This window comes from Balaenoptera ricei, chromosome 18 (assembly GCF_028023285.1).
Source record: "Balaenoptera ricei isolate mBalRic1 chromosome 18, mBalRic1.hap2, whole genome shotgun sequence".
In the NCBI taxonomy this organism is placed as follows: domain Eukaryota; kingdom Metazoa; phylum Chordata; class Mammalia; order Artiodactyla; family Balaenopteridae; genus Balaenoptera; species Balaenoptera ricei.
In genome coordinates this window covers 53372056-53388573 of record NC_082656.1, presented here as the reverse complement: position 1 = coordinate 53388573, position 16518 = coordinate 53372056, and the positions used below count along the sequence as shown (strand labels likewise).

General features: G+C 38.7%; 1 protein-coding gene across 19 annotated transcripts in view; it reads right to left on the bottom strand.

Annotated features, from left to right (window-relative positions):
* Positions 1-16518, bottom strand: part of LMO7 (LIM domain 7) — a 196263-nt gene that overhangs the window by 88354 nt on the left and 91391 nt on the right. For all 19 annotated transcript variants that reach the window (XM_059902917.1, XM_059902911.1, XM_059902913.1 and 16 more), the window contains one exon: positions 8885-8991. In XM_059902917.1, the coding sequence (XP_059758900.1) occupies positions 8885-8991 (107 nt within the window). The remainder of the gene's footprint in view (positions 1-8884; positions 8992-16518) is intronic.

Genomic DNA, 16518 nt, shown 5'->3' with positions numbered 1-16518 from the left:
TTTCTTAAGTTTACTGTGTATATTTTGGTCAGTAGTATCTGAAGCAATGCTTTTAAGCTCTTAAGAAAAAGTGACCATCACCCTGCCTGTCAGTTCAGTAGGGATACGCAGAAGGTATGTCTCTGAAAAATGGAGAATCAGTCCATCAGCAGCCAATCCCACCTGGGATGGCTGCTCCGCATGACAAATTATACCAGGGCAATTACCCCTAAAATATAACTACTCCATTAACCTAGACTCTTAAAAATAACCAATAAATGATCAATATACAACTTTTATACCTATTCAACATTTGATAGCGAGGCTCTTCATTTTAAAAGAACCAAGCTATAATGTTATGTCAAAGCATCAACATGAAAGTATACTTCTTAGTTTCTTGATGTGTTTCACCATGTACAACTGGAAGTAAATAATAACCAAGGCTTATGACCTCACAAACAGTGCCTATTGCTATTTATGATTGTTCACGTCCAGAGTTCAAACTACAAATATTTTAGAGAGTATAATCAAGACCTTTATGCTATGAGTACAGCAGCCTTTTGATGGACAGCACAGATGGGAGATGCCCAAAAGGAGCAGCTAAGTTTTCTGTCTGGGGGAAAACATAGCTGCAGTGTGCATTTGAATTCTGTAAACATTATGAACACCTATTCCCCCCCCACCAAAAAAATTCATAAGGCCTACGAAAGCCTTTTAGAGAACAGCATCTGATCTGATCTTGCCTAGCCAAAGGATAACAACCTCTCCTCTCCTAATGACCAAAATGATAAGAATTTTCACAGAAGAGGAAAAATGGGATGAAAAAATTAAACCAATCACCAAAGTAAAGTTTTGAATTTGGATTTGTGTTGTAGACTGCTTGTGGTTTTACGTCTTTTTTTTTTTTGCTTTTTTAAATATGGAAATAGAAACTTTTTAAGGAAACAAATCCAAATCAAACTACAATATTTCTAACATTTCATAAAATACACAGAAAATTGAGGTCTCAAAAAGTTAATAAAATTATGTTGGTCCCACATAAACAGGAGGAAGAGTAAATAACGTAGATATATGTTCTCTGGTTTCCAGCTTTGCTATTCTAACAAAACAGACAAACTGTAAAAAGTTGACTAAACATACATGTCAGAAAAACATCTGTTTTAATATCTGCTCCTAATTGAAAGAAGAGATAAGTCTAAAATGGCCAAAATTCTCATAAAAAAACAAAGAGCCTATAGCCAATCATCACAGTTTAAGTAGCTGGGGGCCAAATTTTTCCCTCCATGTTCTTCTACAGGGCACACATATCTTCACTTCATAGGGTCAAGAATCTGGATATATGTATATGTACAGCTGATTCACTTTGTTATAAAGCAGAAACTAACACACCATTGTAAAGCAATTATACTCCAATAAAGATGTTACAAAAATAAAATAAAATAAATGATCACAATTGATAATTCAGTACCACTTATTGAGCACCACTACATGTCAAGCACTATACACTTTACATACATGACTTTATGAAAATCAGTACAATGTCCTTGCGGGGTAGGGCTATGCCCCAAATAGTATTATTTGCTTAGCTCTAGGATATTAGCAATTCCATCTCTCTTGTTCACTGAGCAGTAAAGTGATCACAGGGAGGAAAACTAACCTGTCTAAGGTCCTTCAGCCACCAGGTGACTGAATGGGATGGGATTAAACCCATGTCAGGCACCTAAAGTCCCTGCTATTGTTAGGATGATTATCTATCTATTCATGACAATTGATGCACATCAACTGAACTTCTATTCCATCCTGGGTGAGAAAGAAACTCAGCCTGGGGTATACTAGAAACAATTCAAATGAACTGCTAAGAAATCTTCATGTTTCTGTGTGCTCATATTCTTCCAATAGTTTTTATCATGCCAAAGTCAAAGGCAATTTGTGACTTTTTTCAAATTGGCTTTGGTGTTTAATGCTAGGCAAAGGTAAGAGGTACCAAGGCAGATAGCTTGACTTTGGAAGAAACAAGGCTTACTGTAAACTTGTTGGTAAAACTTATTAAAGTAACTTTAATGACTTCCCGTTAAGTTACCTCCACTCTTGATTCCTGCTTTTAAAATTTTCTGTCCCTTGCCCTTGAGCTTCTACAAGATATTCCAACTACCTATGTAACCACTATACTTTTCCACCCAAGTCTTAAGCATACATTTAGATTGGTGATGGTATGAGAGCATTAAAATATTTCTAAAACTTCATATAAATATAAGCATGGAACAACACCCCTCAAATGTCAGTTAAAAACAATATTAGCATTTATCATTTGACATCAGCATAAGGATTAAAACTTCCACCAAATACTTTGCAAAGTACATGGCCCAAAATTCCAATTTTAGTTTTACCCACACAACTGAGAGGAAACATACATTCTTCTTTTAAACCGAATAAGTTTCAGATTGTGTTGTAATATTCTGAAATGATAAGTAAAAGTCTCACCCAGCAAACCAAAAGTTTAGTGACTGCTTTCCCAGATCTGCTTTGCAATTTTGAAAGATGAGGAAGAAAGAGAGGAGCACTTAGCAAAGAAAAATTCAGTTCTCATCTTCGAAGCCTGGTCTTAAGATTTCCATGATATCTTCATAATTAAAATCTGATTTTCAAATAAGTATTTAACACCTAACGTGTCAGGAGGAGATTAAAGGGAGTAGGGAATGCATTATCTCTGCCCTCAAATAGCTTCAAGTCTAGGGAAAAATTAGATGTAGGTAAAAACAAGAAATGCTTTGAAAGCCCAGAAGAGAGACCAATGTCACCTTCAATTAGAAGTGTTTCCTGATTAAAAAGCTGAAATGACTGTTCATCTCTATAGTCCCAGAGAGCCCTGTGCATTTAACACAATGTATTCTAACTTAACTTATGAGGACATTTCCTCAGTTATAATGTGAACCCCTCTAACGGCAGGACTCCATCTTATTTATGTCTGTATAAGTACCGGCCACAGAGAAGATGCTGAATCAGTGCTTGCTGTATGACTGGCAAGTGAATGAAACCAAAATGTCCCCATAGCTGGATTAACTGCCACTTTCTACTCTGTAGCTCCAGAAACAGATGTAAGCACACGCACCTCACATGTACACCCTTCACTCAAATAATCAGTTAACTCAGACCAGAATATAGCATGAAATTCAGGGAAAAACAATGCTTAACATCTCCAGTGACTGGTGAAGCTCTCATTTTCAAAAATGACAGATATAACAGTGCATGTAACTGTAAAAGTTTGATTAATTCAACATAGGCAGCCCTACAGATAATGAGGTGAAAGAAGAATCTCTTCAACAAAAATATCTCTTTGGTTTAACCCTTTGAAGGACCACGTTATAAAACAAATGCTTTCTGATGGGGGAAGCAAATTCTACCACCTTCCCATGAACTGACTCATGACAACTGCTAATCAAGATGAGCCACCAAGTGAGATTCTTTGGAGCAATGAATTTAGGATGGGTTACTTTTGTAGATAAAGATCCTGGCCATAAAAGTCTATAACATGAAGTCTCACCCAGCAAACCAAGACAAAATCAGACCCCATGGCTCTTTGGATTTGAGGGAGTGGGGAGCTGAGGAAGGAGACTTGGCATCTAGAAAGTGTTGATCTATCAAAGAAATAAATTAAGAACTAGAAATGGAGAGAAATAAATGCCAGATAAAACTGCTAGTTATTCTACAGTTTGTCCCTGCAGCTCATATCCCACCACCTTCTCTGCAGCTGAGCAAACTCTTAGATATTCAAACTTTGCAATTAAAGATCATTTGGAAAATGTGACCATATATTTTTGCTGCTGGCCTTAAACAGGACCTCGGCAACCCAAAAGAATTAATGTCCCCCTTTCAGTAACTACCTAACACCAGAGAATGAATGGGATAGAGATGTATGTGATGCAGTAAACTTCCTTTCTCTTTCATTCTGTTCTAATTACTTGGTAGGAAGGGAGAGAACATTTTAAAATAGTAACATGAATTGACAGGTGGAAGTCCCAATACTCAAGTTACAGATCCAAGTTTGGATACCATTAAGGTTGCTTTTTTCCTTTTTGTTTTTTTTAAACAGATTAAGACATTGAGAAACTCATTTGAAAGACACATCTGAAAAAAAAAGTAGTAAAATCAGGTTTAAATGAGAGAAAGTTGGAAATTATACAATTCAAAGTAGGTATATTTTTACTTACATGAATAACAACCTTAAAAAATACACATACACATTCATATCTCAAATCAAATTTGGCAGACTGTAAAATAGAGCCATCTGGGAACTTAATTCCTAAGACATGACTTTACAGTATTGCTGCAAAATCAAGCACCCTTTTGAAGCTTTAGAGATCAGCTAAATCCTTAAAATATCACTTTGAGCCTCCTTTATTTTCACAGGGGAAATATGTTAACACTAATTTTGCTTCCAACTACTGTTCCTTTGGCAACTAGTACATGTAAAAATAACCGATTCTTGATTTCTCCACCCTCTATTTGATAAATAGACCTTTTTAAAAAACTCAGTCAATAATATTTCAAGTCACATTTTAGACCTAAAATATTAATATCGTAAATAACGAAAGAGTAAGTGTACACTAAAAAATACTTTTTCTTTGCATGACAAATACTGTGTTCAAAAGCATCGCCATCCTATAATTGTATTATGAACAGAATGTATCTAAGGGAGGGCGAAAAACTGGATTGGAATGGTAAGGGGGTGGAAAGAAAAAACATGTTTATAATCTGTTCAAATTCTCAGCTTAAAACTTTCAATATATAATTTGGTTTAGAGCAATGGTTTAAATGCAGGACTTAGTCTGAGTCAAAATGTTAGACACAAAATTAAAACCTTTAATGTTCAACTCTACCTTTCTGTCAACTTCAATCCTCCAATACAGGACGTCTGGGCTGTTCTGTTGAGTTGCTTTCCACAATGAGTGACCAGATGCCAGATGCCACCACAAAGACCATGACACTTGCTGTAGGAGCTCTGCAGTGCGCTGTGGCATGGCCTTGCCGTCACTGTGCTTGCTCTCCCATGGGCCTTTTAGAGAAAGTGTGCAGAGATGGCCCTGTGGGAGTCGCACCCCCTCTTCTCTGCAGATTGTGTGCGTTTCTGAGTTCAGTATGGATATTTGGTAAATGGTTAATAAAACGGTGCAGTTAGTCATTGGTGCAGAAGCTAAATTTCATGGCCTCAGTAAACATCTCAACTAGGATAGGTTCAACCTCAATCTACCATTCATGGAGGCTAAGTCACCAGTTTGCTTACTACCCTTTTGGGAAGAAAAGGAGTAAAGTAAAGTACACCCTGCCCATCAAAGTCAGGAATGCCAAAATTAAAAGTATCAACTGACTCTTGCATATATGTAGTCCCAAAATAAGTGGAATAATTCAAACATATTTGGAAAAGTTCAAACTATTACTTCCTTCAAATAAAATAATTCCGTGAGAACATTAATATGTATAATTACAGAAATATAAAGAGTACCCTAGCTTGTTTGACTAGTGAAAATTGTTACAAAGTAAATGGTAAATCTCAGACTACTGGAAAATACGATTTATACTTAGGGTCTGGATTATTGAAGTGATTCAACAGCAGTGGGTCTTTAAATTAATTGCTTCTGCTCCTGCCACACATTCTCACCACACACAACTCTCCTAGGCTCTGTGTGTCATCTATGCTTTTAATCACTGTTGTCCACTAACCAAAAAAAAATATACCTCACATTTGCCAACATGTAGTTCTTTGCTCTCAGTATGTCCTGCAAACATGTATCTTAGATTACATGTGCAGGAAGACCAACAACAGGTCTGTGAACTGTTAATGCAGTATCTTAGGGGTTGAATTTTGATAGAGCATTTAAAATAATAAATAGTTTGCCACACTTCTGCTAATTTTAATGTATAGGGATGGGCAAGATAATGCCCAAGTACTCACACCTTACTGCACGCTCCAAATACAGTGAGCCTTTCCGTAAAATGAACAAACGTACTAACACAGAAATTATGTCATTATACTAGTAAGTAAAAAGTCACATTTCAGCTGAAAGTTTATGTCAGTATCCTCCCTTCCACACGATTATCTTGCTGGCAGAGTGGAAATCTAAAAATTTGAAGTCAGGGCCTCTCAACCTCAGCACCACTGATATTTGCGATCAGAAATTGTTTGTTATGGAGCCGCTAAATACTCTTTTGAACTGAAGGGTATTTAGCGGCATCCCTGGCCCCCAAGATGGCAGTAGCACCCCCATCCCAGCTATAACAGCCAGAAGTACCTCCAGACGTTGCCAAATGCCCCCAGTTGAGAACCACCAGTCTAACCAACACCAAGGCCTTTAATCTACAATAAATATAGGACAAGATCTTTGACCTACAGAAGCCTCCACATTGCATAAGAACTGAAACTAAAGAGAAATGCATTACTATTTCGTAAGGAATTATTTGCCTTCCTTCACATTTTCCCTTCCTTCTATAAAAATGCTACCTCAGGGCTTCCCTGGTGGTGCAGCGGTTAAGAATCCGCCCACCAATGCAGGGGACACGGGTTCGAGCCCTGGTCTGGGAAGATCCCACATGCCGTGGAGCAACTAAGCCCGTGCGCCACAACTGCTGAGCCTGCGCTCTACAGCCCATGCTCCACGACAATAGAAGCCACCGCAATGAGAAGCCCACGCACTGCAACAGAGTAGCCCCTGCTCCCCGCAACTAGAGAAAGCCTGCGTGCAGCAATGAACACCTAACGCAGCCAAAAATAAATAAATAAATAAATAATTTTTTAAAAAAAATGCTATCTCAGGGCAGAAGAGCTCTGGCCAACCGTTTAAAGAAGCCGTTTGCCAGCTTTCTCACTCTCCACCCTGCACTTCCTTTGTAGCAGCCCCACGATCAACCCCTGTGCTCTTTGGTCCAACAAGACGGAACTGTCGGGGCGATGCTCTTAATTAAGAGAGTCGAGGTCCTCATGCAGATGTTCTCACTAGGACTACTTGGACACACCTTGCTTTTATGGACTTGTGGTTTCCACTGAAACAAGTTGTTCTGCATACTTCCTACTACGGCTGTAACTACGTGACCTCCCGGTTTCAGTTTGTCACTAACTTAATTTCATTGAAGGCTGAGCCCAGATACTGATTTTTCCTGAACACTTTAGACCCAGCGTCTCGTGAAACAGGCTCCAGGCAAGTTTCACTCAGGGCACTCTTGGAATTAGAAGCCAACAAACATGTTTTACTAAGTTCACAGCCTCCTCGAACATCGGCTACAGAGTTTCAAAACAGTATGATTTTAAGGGGAAAAGACATTTCTTCTTAATAGACAGCAACAACTGAAGAAAAACACTTTGAAAGTTAAAAATTTCTTTGCCCATCAGATAGGTCATATGAGAGAATGCTGATTAGGAAAAATAAATTCATCCATAGTTATTTTTCATGGAAATTAAACATGACCTCGAATACTGCAGAAGTAAACATGCCATTTTGGTGATGAAACTTAGGATCTATCAACAATCTTCCAATTAATCAGAAATGCTGGCAGACCCATCCCTGCTATGCACATATCACTGCTGTGTCGTTTAGAAATGCTTGTACAACAGAACTAGAAGCATATAGATATGAAATGGCTTGTTCATTTAAAAATATCATTGCTTTTAAAAGATTAATCCTACCCAGGTTTTTAGGTTATATGGCTAAAGACAATGACTACTATAAAAAATATTTATAGACAGGGTTATTCTTCTTTAGAAAAAAATCTTGGCCATATTTAAGATTTTACAGTCATTTTTTAATAACTTTAAAGGTATTACAACAGGGATATTAACTCTTCAAACTTAGTCTTTGAATTGGTAAAAGCTAATTTTTTCATTTCTATTATTTCTATAGATAGAATAAGGTGTTTATTTTTTTCCAGTGGAAAAATGCTAATTACGTTTAAGAGCCATGATAAGGAGGAAGTCATTATTATAAAATTATTTTCCTGTCACATTGATCTGGTAACATGAGTTTATTCTGATTCACTGAAAGCAAATTTAGATTTATAAGAGAAAAATCTTATAAGAGTTTAAAACCAGATTTCCTGAAACCATATACTCAAACACAAACGGCATTTTCCATCTAAAACACAACACAAACACCTGCGCGCATGTTTTCACACCCCCTCCCCACTTTCACTTTCTCATCCATACTATTAAAAGAGTGAAAAACAGTTCATTTTTAGAAATCAGCCAGTTGACAAAAGTCATTAGCGGTACATGTTGGTCCCAAGCACTGCTGCTTTCCAAATATTAAGTCTCTTTTATCACTGTCCCACTCTCATTTTTATGTTAGCAATCATGTCTTAATTTCAAATAATTTTTACTCTGTAAGCTAAAATATAACCTTCTCCATTTTCTTTATAAATATAATGAGCGTCCTCACCATTAGCAACTAAACACTATGATGTTGGACAAGCATTAAAATATAAACCACCATTTTGGCTAATACAGGAATTTAAAATAATAACATATCATGGTCTCAGTTACAGACAGCTTCACACTCACAATCCCTAAGCTATTTCTTTTTTTTTTTTTTTTTTTTTTCTTTTTTTTCTTTTTTTTTTTTTTCACACACACACTGTATTTTATTTTTACAAGAGATAAATCGACTGACACCAAGCATTGTACATGGATGACCACAACAAAAGCAACAATGATTGCAATTACCAAACATGAAACACACTCATACTATGTCATAGTATTGACATTCAGTCCCTAAGCTATTTCTTAAATGGTCTGTTTTGGAATGCAAATAGAGGAAGACAGAGGGACGATTTTTCTGTAATCAGAGCTCTCAGGAATTATTTACACTTAAGCTACAAGCCCTAAGTTTAAAACAACATGTAACAAACCAGTGAAACTTACTTGACAGTGACTCGATTTGATAAATCCTGTAGATCCCCAGGATGGAAAAGCTGGGCTTCTTTCAATCCAATCTGTTCACAAGCTTTCAAAAAAACGTTTATATTATCCTGTGAAAAGAAGTGGAAAGTGATTGCTTAGCCGAGCTCTCTCTCAGACAAAGGTTACCAATTTTTATGATATAACTTCCAAGCTTCAAAGTCCAATTACAGCCAGCAAAAAAGGAGGAAGCAAGACCAAGCCACTCATGTATGTAAAAAAAAAAATATTAATACATGTGCATGTATAGCCTTTCAGTTTTCCAAAGCATAAACGGCAGTGCTCTCTTATGCCAGGCATATGCTGTTCCCGTGATCTTTGTGACTGGCACGTTAAACATTACCTGTTACAGGACAAGTGCCTGGCCACTGAGCAGTAATCTACACTTGGATGTCAGCTCTGCTCTGCAAACAAACGCCCTCTTCCCAGCTTTGCGCGACAAGCCTCACCTCTCCTCTTTAAAAATAACTCCAGCTACTGACATTCACCCACCCAGAAACTGTTGGCAGGGAAGAAAGAAGAGGAGGAACGTTCTGTTTCTATGATTACAAATTACAGAACGACTGTGGAATACCACACCTGGAATCTGGGTTTGGTTGCTGAGCCGGCTCTGGACAGACAGGGAAACCACATTATAGGACCCAGGAGAAGCCCAGTGATCATTGGCTGAACCTCAGAGTTGAGGTGTGGTCGTTACTCACGCCCTGCACCTGCCTCAGGAAGTGCCTCCACAGCATGAGAATCTAGGTTGCCCTCCTATCTAATTTCAAAACCCAAATCCTCCATTCACAGACCAAGGCTTTTCATTCACGTAAACAGCTGCACCCGCACTGACAACAGTAGAGACACACTGGGTGAGCAGAATTGGCTGGAGCTTCTATCTTTACTCCGCTTCAAAAAAGAAAACCCTTTATGGGGCTGAGCTTGTGCAGATGCCATGCGACTCTTCACCTTCACTTTGTTAGGTTCTCAGGCAAGAGAATGGCCTCCTCACACGCCAGCACAGGCTGGTCCGCTCACACCTGCTGGCAACGCCACATCTGAGGGCTGAGCCTCTCAGGCCCCCTGAAACCTCACCTCACTCCCTAACAGGTGGCTGTGAGGGTCCTCTCTGCCACGTGGAGAGAGGCAGTTACCCTTTTGCCATGCTGGGAAGCTCATCTCCACAGGGAGAAAAGGCAGGCTGCGATGGCAAAGTGGGAGGGAATGATCAAAAGGGAAATGAAGGAAGGTGAAGAGGCTAAATTCAACAGTTTGGGTTCTTGGCGAGTGAGAGGACTTCGGGAAAGGGGAAGCAAATGTATGGCAGAGAAAAGCAGTGCTGTTAGGGAACTCAGGGACATTTAAAAAAAACCAGTTTGTAGTGGTAGGATGTTAGTCTTGTGTACACACTATCCGTAAAAGGCAGCGTGAACTACCTAGCTGAAACCTGCAATCCAGGATTCATTTTATTCATTTTGAATAGAGGTCAAAGATTAAAGGAACTTAAGTCACAAGTTGAACAGCTCAATGGGAGGCATTCAATCTGAGGAGCAGGAAGCTCCTCAGGTGTAGTGCCTTAAAAACAGCCCTTGAATAGTTCTCTCAACTTGAATGCCAGTGAACTAAAGCAACAAGTTACCTGCCCCATACACCCAACATACAATGGTGGGACAGCTGTAGGGTAACCAATAGACACATTCCAGATCAATGTGTGCAGAAATGAAAGGTCACTGATCCACAGAAATTCTGAAGTCCTGCAAAGCATAGGTTGGCAGGTCCTTCATTAGGATTCAAGGCCAGGGAACACTTCCTTCATGGTTTTCTGCTTCACTCTCTGGACACTTGGTTCCACCTTAAAAATTATCTTTCCATTTCCTTGGAAAGTAGCTTGTATTTGCAGATGTGTAGCTTTCTCAGTCTGCTTCCTGGCTGCAGAAGTTTGGAGGACTAAAGGTCTTTTTATTTTGTAATCCTCTGTCCCTTTCAGTCTAAGTTTACAAAGTTTCTGCAAATATGATTCCCTCAGTTTCTGCAAATACAATTCCCTCAAAAATACCATATGTCTTCTGTGAATCTTATTGGACTTCACTCCCTTAGACAAAAGCCACAACCACAAATTCCTTCAAGACAAGTCCTTCTCTTCATCTGCAGAGATGACTGAGGGACACCACCCTTAAGCTTCTTAGAAGCCCTACTGCTAGACTGGACAGATATCCAAGGCACCACTTTGTATCTTTCTAAGATCTTAAGCGATTTTACAGCCACACCCTCAGCTTCATCTTTAGACCATCTTGTTTTCCCACCATCGCTCTGAATTTGATCTCTGCCCAAAACCCCATTTCTCAATTCTCTTGATGTTTTTCTGAAAAAAATTCATCATTTATTAACATAAAGAGACTGATAATTCCCAAAACCAGCAATTCCTGTGACCCCTTGTGTTTACTGTTCTACCTGTCACTTTACCTTTCACATTTTACTATAATCAGCAAGAGAACGGCAGGCAGCACATTAACACTCCACCTGGAAATCATTTCAGCTAGAGCATCTAGTTAATTAGGTACAATTTATAGGTATAAGGGAGTGACTATCACGTGAGAATCACTGGGACCACTTTAGAAGCTGGCTACAATACATGTACAATAAAGAACAAAGAGCCTGAACCAAGATGGTTGAGTAGAAGGACGTGCTCTCACTCCCTCTTGCGAGAACACCAGAATCACAACTAACTGCTGAACAATCATCGACAGGAAGACACTGGAACTCACCAAAAAAGATACCCCACATCCAAAGATAAAGGAGAAGCCACAATGAGACAGTAGGAGGGGCGCAATCACAATAAAATCAAATCCCGTAACTGCTGGGTGGGTGACTCACAGACTGGAGAATACTTATACCACAGAAGTCCACCCACTGGAGTGAAGGTTCTGAGCCCCACGTCAGGCTTCTGAACCTGGGGGTCTGGCAACGGGAGGAGGAATTCCTACAGAATCAGACTTTGAAAGCTAGTGGGATTTGACTGCGGGACTTTGACAGGACTGGAGGAAACAGAGACTCCACTCTTGGAGGGCACACACAAAGTAGTGTGTGCATCGGGACCCAGGGGAAGGAGCAGCGAACCCAGGGGAGACTGAACCAGACCTACCTGCTGGTGTTGGAGGATTTCCTGCAGAGGCAGGGGGTGGCTGTGGCTCACCATGGGGAGGGGGACACTGGCGGCAGAAGTTCTGGAGGGACTCATTGGCGTGAGCCCTCCCAGAGTATGCCATTGGCCCCACCAAAGAGCCTGCAGGCTCCAGTGTTGGGTCACCTCATATCAAACAACCAACAGGGAGGGACCCCAGCCCCACCCATCAGCAGTCAAGAGGATTAAAGTTGTACTGAGCTCTGCCCACCAGAGCAACAGCCAGCTCTACCCACCACCAGTCCCTCTAATCAGGAAACTTGCACAAGCCTCTTAGATAGCCTCATCCACCAGAGGGCAGACAGAAGAAGCAAGAAGAACTACAATCCTGCAGCCTGTGGAACAAAAACCACATTCACAGAAAGATAGACAAGACGAAAAGGCAGAGGGCTATGTACCAGATGAAGGAACAAGATAAAACCCCAGAAAAACAACCAAATGAAGTGGAGATAGGCAACCTTCTAGAAAAAGAATTCAGAATAATGATAGTGAAGATGATCCAGGACCTTGGAAAAAGAATGGAGGCAAAGATCGAGAAGATGCAAGAAATGTTTAACAAAGACCTAGAAGAAATAAAGAACAAATAAACAGAGATGAACAATACAATAACTGAAATGAAAACTACACTAGAAGGAATCAGTAGCAGAATAACTGAGGCAGAAGAACAGATAAGTGACCTGGAAGACAGAATGGTGGAATTCACTGCTGCTGAACAGAATAAAGAAAAAAGAATGAGAAGAAATGAAGACAGCCTAAGAGACCTCTGGGACAACATTAAACGCAACAACATTCGCATTATAGGGGTCCCAGAAGGAGAAGAGAGAGAGGAAGGACCTGCGAAAATATTTGAAGAGATTATAGTCGAAAACTTCCCTAACCTGGGAAAGGAAATAGCCAACCAAGTCCAGGAAGCACAGAGAGCCCCATACAGGACAAACCCAAGGAGAAACACGCCAAGACACACAGTAATCAAACTGGCAAAAATTAAAGACCAGGAAAAATTATTGAAAGCAGCAAGGGAAAAACGACAAATAACATACAAGGGAACTCCCATAAGGCTAACAGCTGATTTCTCAGCAGAAACTCTACAAGCCAGACGGGAGTGGCATGATATACTTAAAGTGATGAAAGGGAAGAACCTACAACCAAGATTACTCTACCCGGCAAGGATCTCATTCAGATTCGATGGAGAAATCAAAAGCTTTACAGACAAGCAAAAGCTAAGACAATTCAGCACCACCAAACCAGCTCTACAACAAATGCTAAAGGAACTTCTCTAAGTCGGAAACACAAGAGAAAAAAAGGGCCTATAAAAACAAACCCAAAACAATTAAGAAAGTGGTCATAGGAACATACATATCAATAATTACCTTAAACGTGAATGGATTAAATGCTACAACCAAAAGACACAGGCTTGCTGAATGCATACAAAAACAAGACCCATATACATGCTGTCTACAAGAGACCCACTTCAGACCTAGGGACACATACAGACTGAAAGTGAGGGGATAGAAAAAGATATTCCATGCAAATGGAAATCAAAAGAAAGCTGTAGTAGCAATACTCATATCAGATAAAATAGACTTTAAAATAAAGAATGTTACAAGAGACAAGGAAGGACACTACATAATGATCAAGGGATCAATCCAAGAAGAAGATATAACAATTATAAATATATACGCACCCAACATAGGAGCACCTCAATACATAAGGCAACTGCTAACAGCTATAAAAGGGGAAATCGACAGTAACACAGTAATAGTGGGAGACTTTAACACCTCACTTATACCAATGGACAGATCATCCAAAATGAAAATAAATAAGGAAACAGAAGCTTTAAATGACACAATAGACCAGATAGATTTAATTGATATTTATAGAACATTCCATCCAAAAACAGCAGATTACACTTTCTTCTCAAGTGCGCACAGAACATTCTCCAGGATAGATCACATCTTGGGTCACAAATCAAGCCTCAGTAAATTTAAGAAAATTGAAATCATATCAAGCATCTTTTCTGACCACAATGCTATGAGATTAGAAATCAATTACAGGGAAAAAAATGTAAAAAACACAAACACATGGAGGCTAAACAATACGTTACTAAATAACGAAGAGATCACTGAAGAAATCAAAGAGGAAATCAAAAAATACCGAGAGACAAATGACAATGAAAACACGACGACGCAAAACCTATGGGATGTAGCAAAAGCAGTTCTAAGAGGGAAGTTTATAGCTATACAAGTCTACCTCAAGAAACAAGAAAAATCTCAAATAAACAATCTAACCTTACACCTAAAGGAACTAGAGAAAGAAGAACAAACAAAACCCAAAGTTAGCAGAAGGAAAGAAATCATAAAGATCAGAGCAGAAATAAATGAAATAGAAACAAAGAAAACAATAGCAAAGATCAATAAAACTAAAAGCTGGTTCTTTGAGAAGATAAACGAAATTGATAAGCCATTAGCCAGACTCATCAAGAAAAAGAGGGAGAGGACTCAAATCAATAAAATTATCAATAAAATTAAAAATTAAAAAGAAGTTACAACAGACACCACAGAAATACAAAGCATCCTAAGAGACTACTACAAGCAACTCTATGCCAATAAAATGGACAACCTGGAAGAAATGGACAAATTCTTAGAAAGGTATAACCTTCCAAGACTGAACCAGGAAGAAACAGAAAATATGAACAGACCAATCACAAGTAATGAAATTGAAACTGTGATTAAAAATCTTCCAACAAACGAAAGTCCAGGATCAGATGGCTTCACAGGTGAATTCTATCAAACATTTAGAGAAGAGCTAAAACCCATCCTTCTCAAACTCTTCCCAAAAATTGTGGAGGAAGGAACACTCCCAAACTCATTCTATGAGGCCACCATCACCCTGATACCAAAACCAGACAAAGATACTACAAAAAAGGAAAATTACAGACCAATATCACTGATGAATATAGATGCAAAAATCCTCAACAAAATACTAGCAAACAGAATCCAACAACACATTAAAAGGATCATTCATCATGATCAAGTGGGATTTATCCCAGGGATGCAAGGATTCTTCAATATATGCAAATCAATCAATGTGATACACCATATTAATAAACTGAAGAAGAAAAACCATATGATCATCTCAATAGATGCAGAAAAAGCTTTTGACAAAATTCAACACCCATTTATGATAAAAACTCTCCAGAAAGTGGGCATAGAGGGAACCTACCTCAACATAATAAAGGCCATATACAACAAACCCACAGCAAACATCATTCTCAATGGTGAAAAACTGAAAGCATTTCCTCTAAGATCAGGAACAAGACAAGAATGTCCACTCTCACCACTATTATTCAACATAGTTTTGGAAGTCCTAGCCATGGCAATCAGAGAAGAAAAAGAATTAAAAGAATACACATTGGAAAAGAAGTAAAACTGTCACTGTTTGCCGATGACATGATACTATACATACAGAATCCTAAAAATGCCACCAGAAAACTACTAGAGCTAATCAATGAATTTGGTAAAGTTGCAGGATACAAAATTAATGCACAGAAATCTCTTGCATTCCTATATACTAATGATGAAAAATCTGAAAGAGAAATTAAGGAAACACTCCCATTTACCATTGCAACAAAAAGAATAAAATACCTAGAAATAAATTTACCTAGGGAGACAAAAGACTTGTATGCAGAAAACTATAAGACACTGATGAAAGAAATTAAAGATGATACCAACAGATGGAGAGATAAACCATGTTCTTGGATTGGAAGAATCAATACTGTGAAAATGACTATACTACCCAAAGCAATCTACAGATTCAATGCAATCCCTATCAAATTACCAATGGCATTTTTTACGAAACTAGAACAAAAAATCTTAAAATTTGTATGGAGGCACAAAAGACCCTGAATAGCCAATGCAGTCTTGAGGGAAAAAAACGGAGCTGGAGCAATCAGACTCGCTGACTTCAGACTATATTACAAAGCTACAGTAATCAAGACAATATGGTACTGGCACTAAAACAGAAATATAGATCAATGGAACAGGATAGAAAGCCAAGAGATAAACCCACGCACCTATGGTCAGCTAATCTATGACAAAGGAGGCAAGGATATACAATGGAGAAAAGACAGTCTCTTCAATAAGTGGTGCTGGGAAAACTGGACAGCTACATGTAAAAGAATGAAATTAGAACACTCCCTAACACCATACACAAAAATAAACTCAAAATGGATTAGAGACCTAAATTTAAGACCAGACACTATAAAACTATTAGAGGAAAACATAGGAAGAACACTCTTTGACATAAATCACAGCAAGATCTTTTTTGATCCACCTCCTAGAGTAATGGAAATAAAAACAAAAATAAACAAATGGGACCTAATGAAACCTCAAAGCTTTTGCACAGCAAAGGAAACCATAAACAAGACGAAAAGACA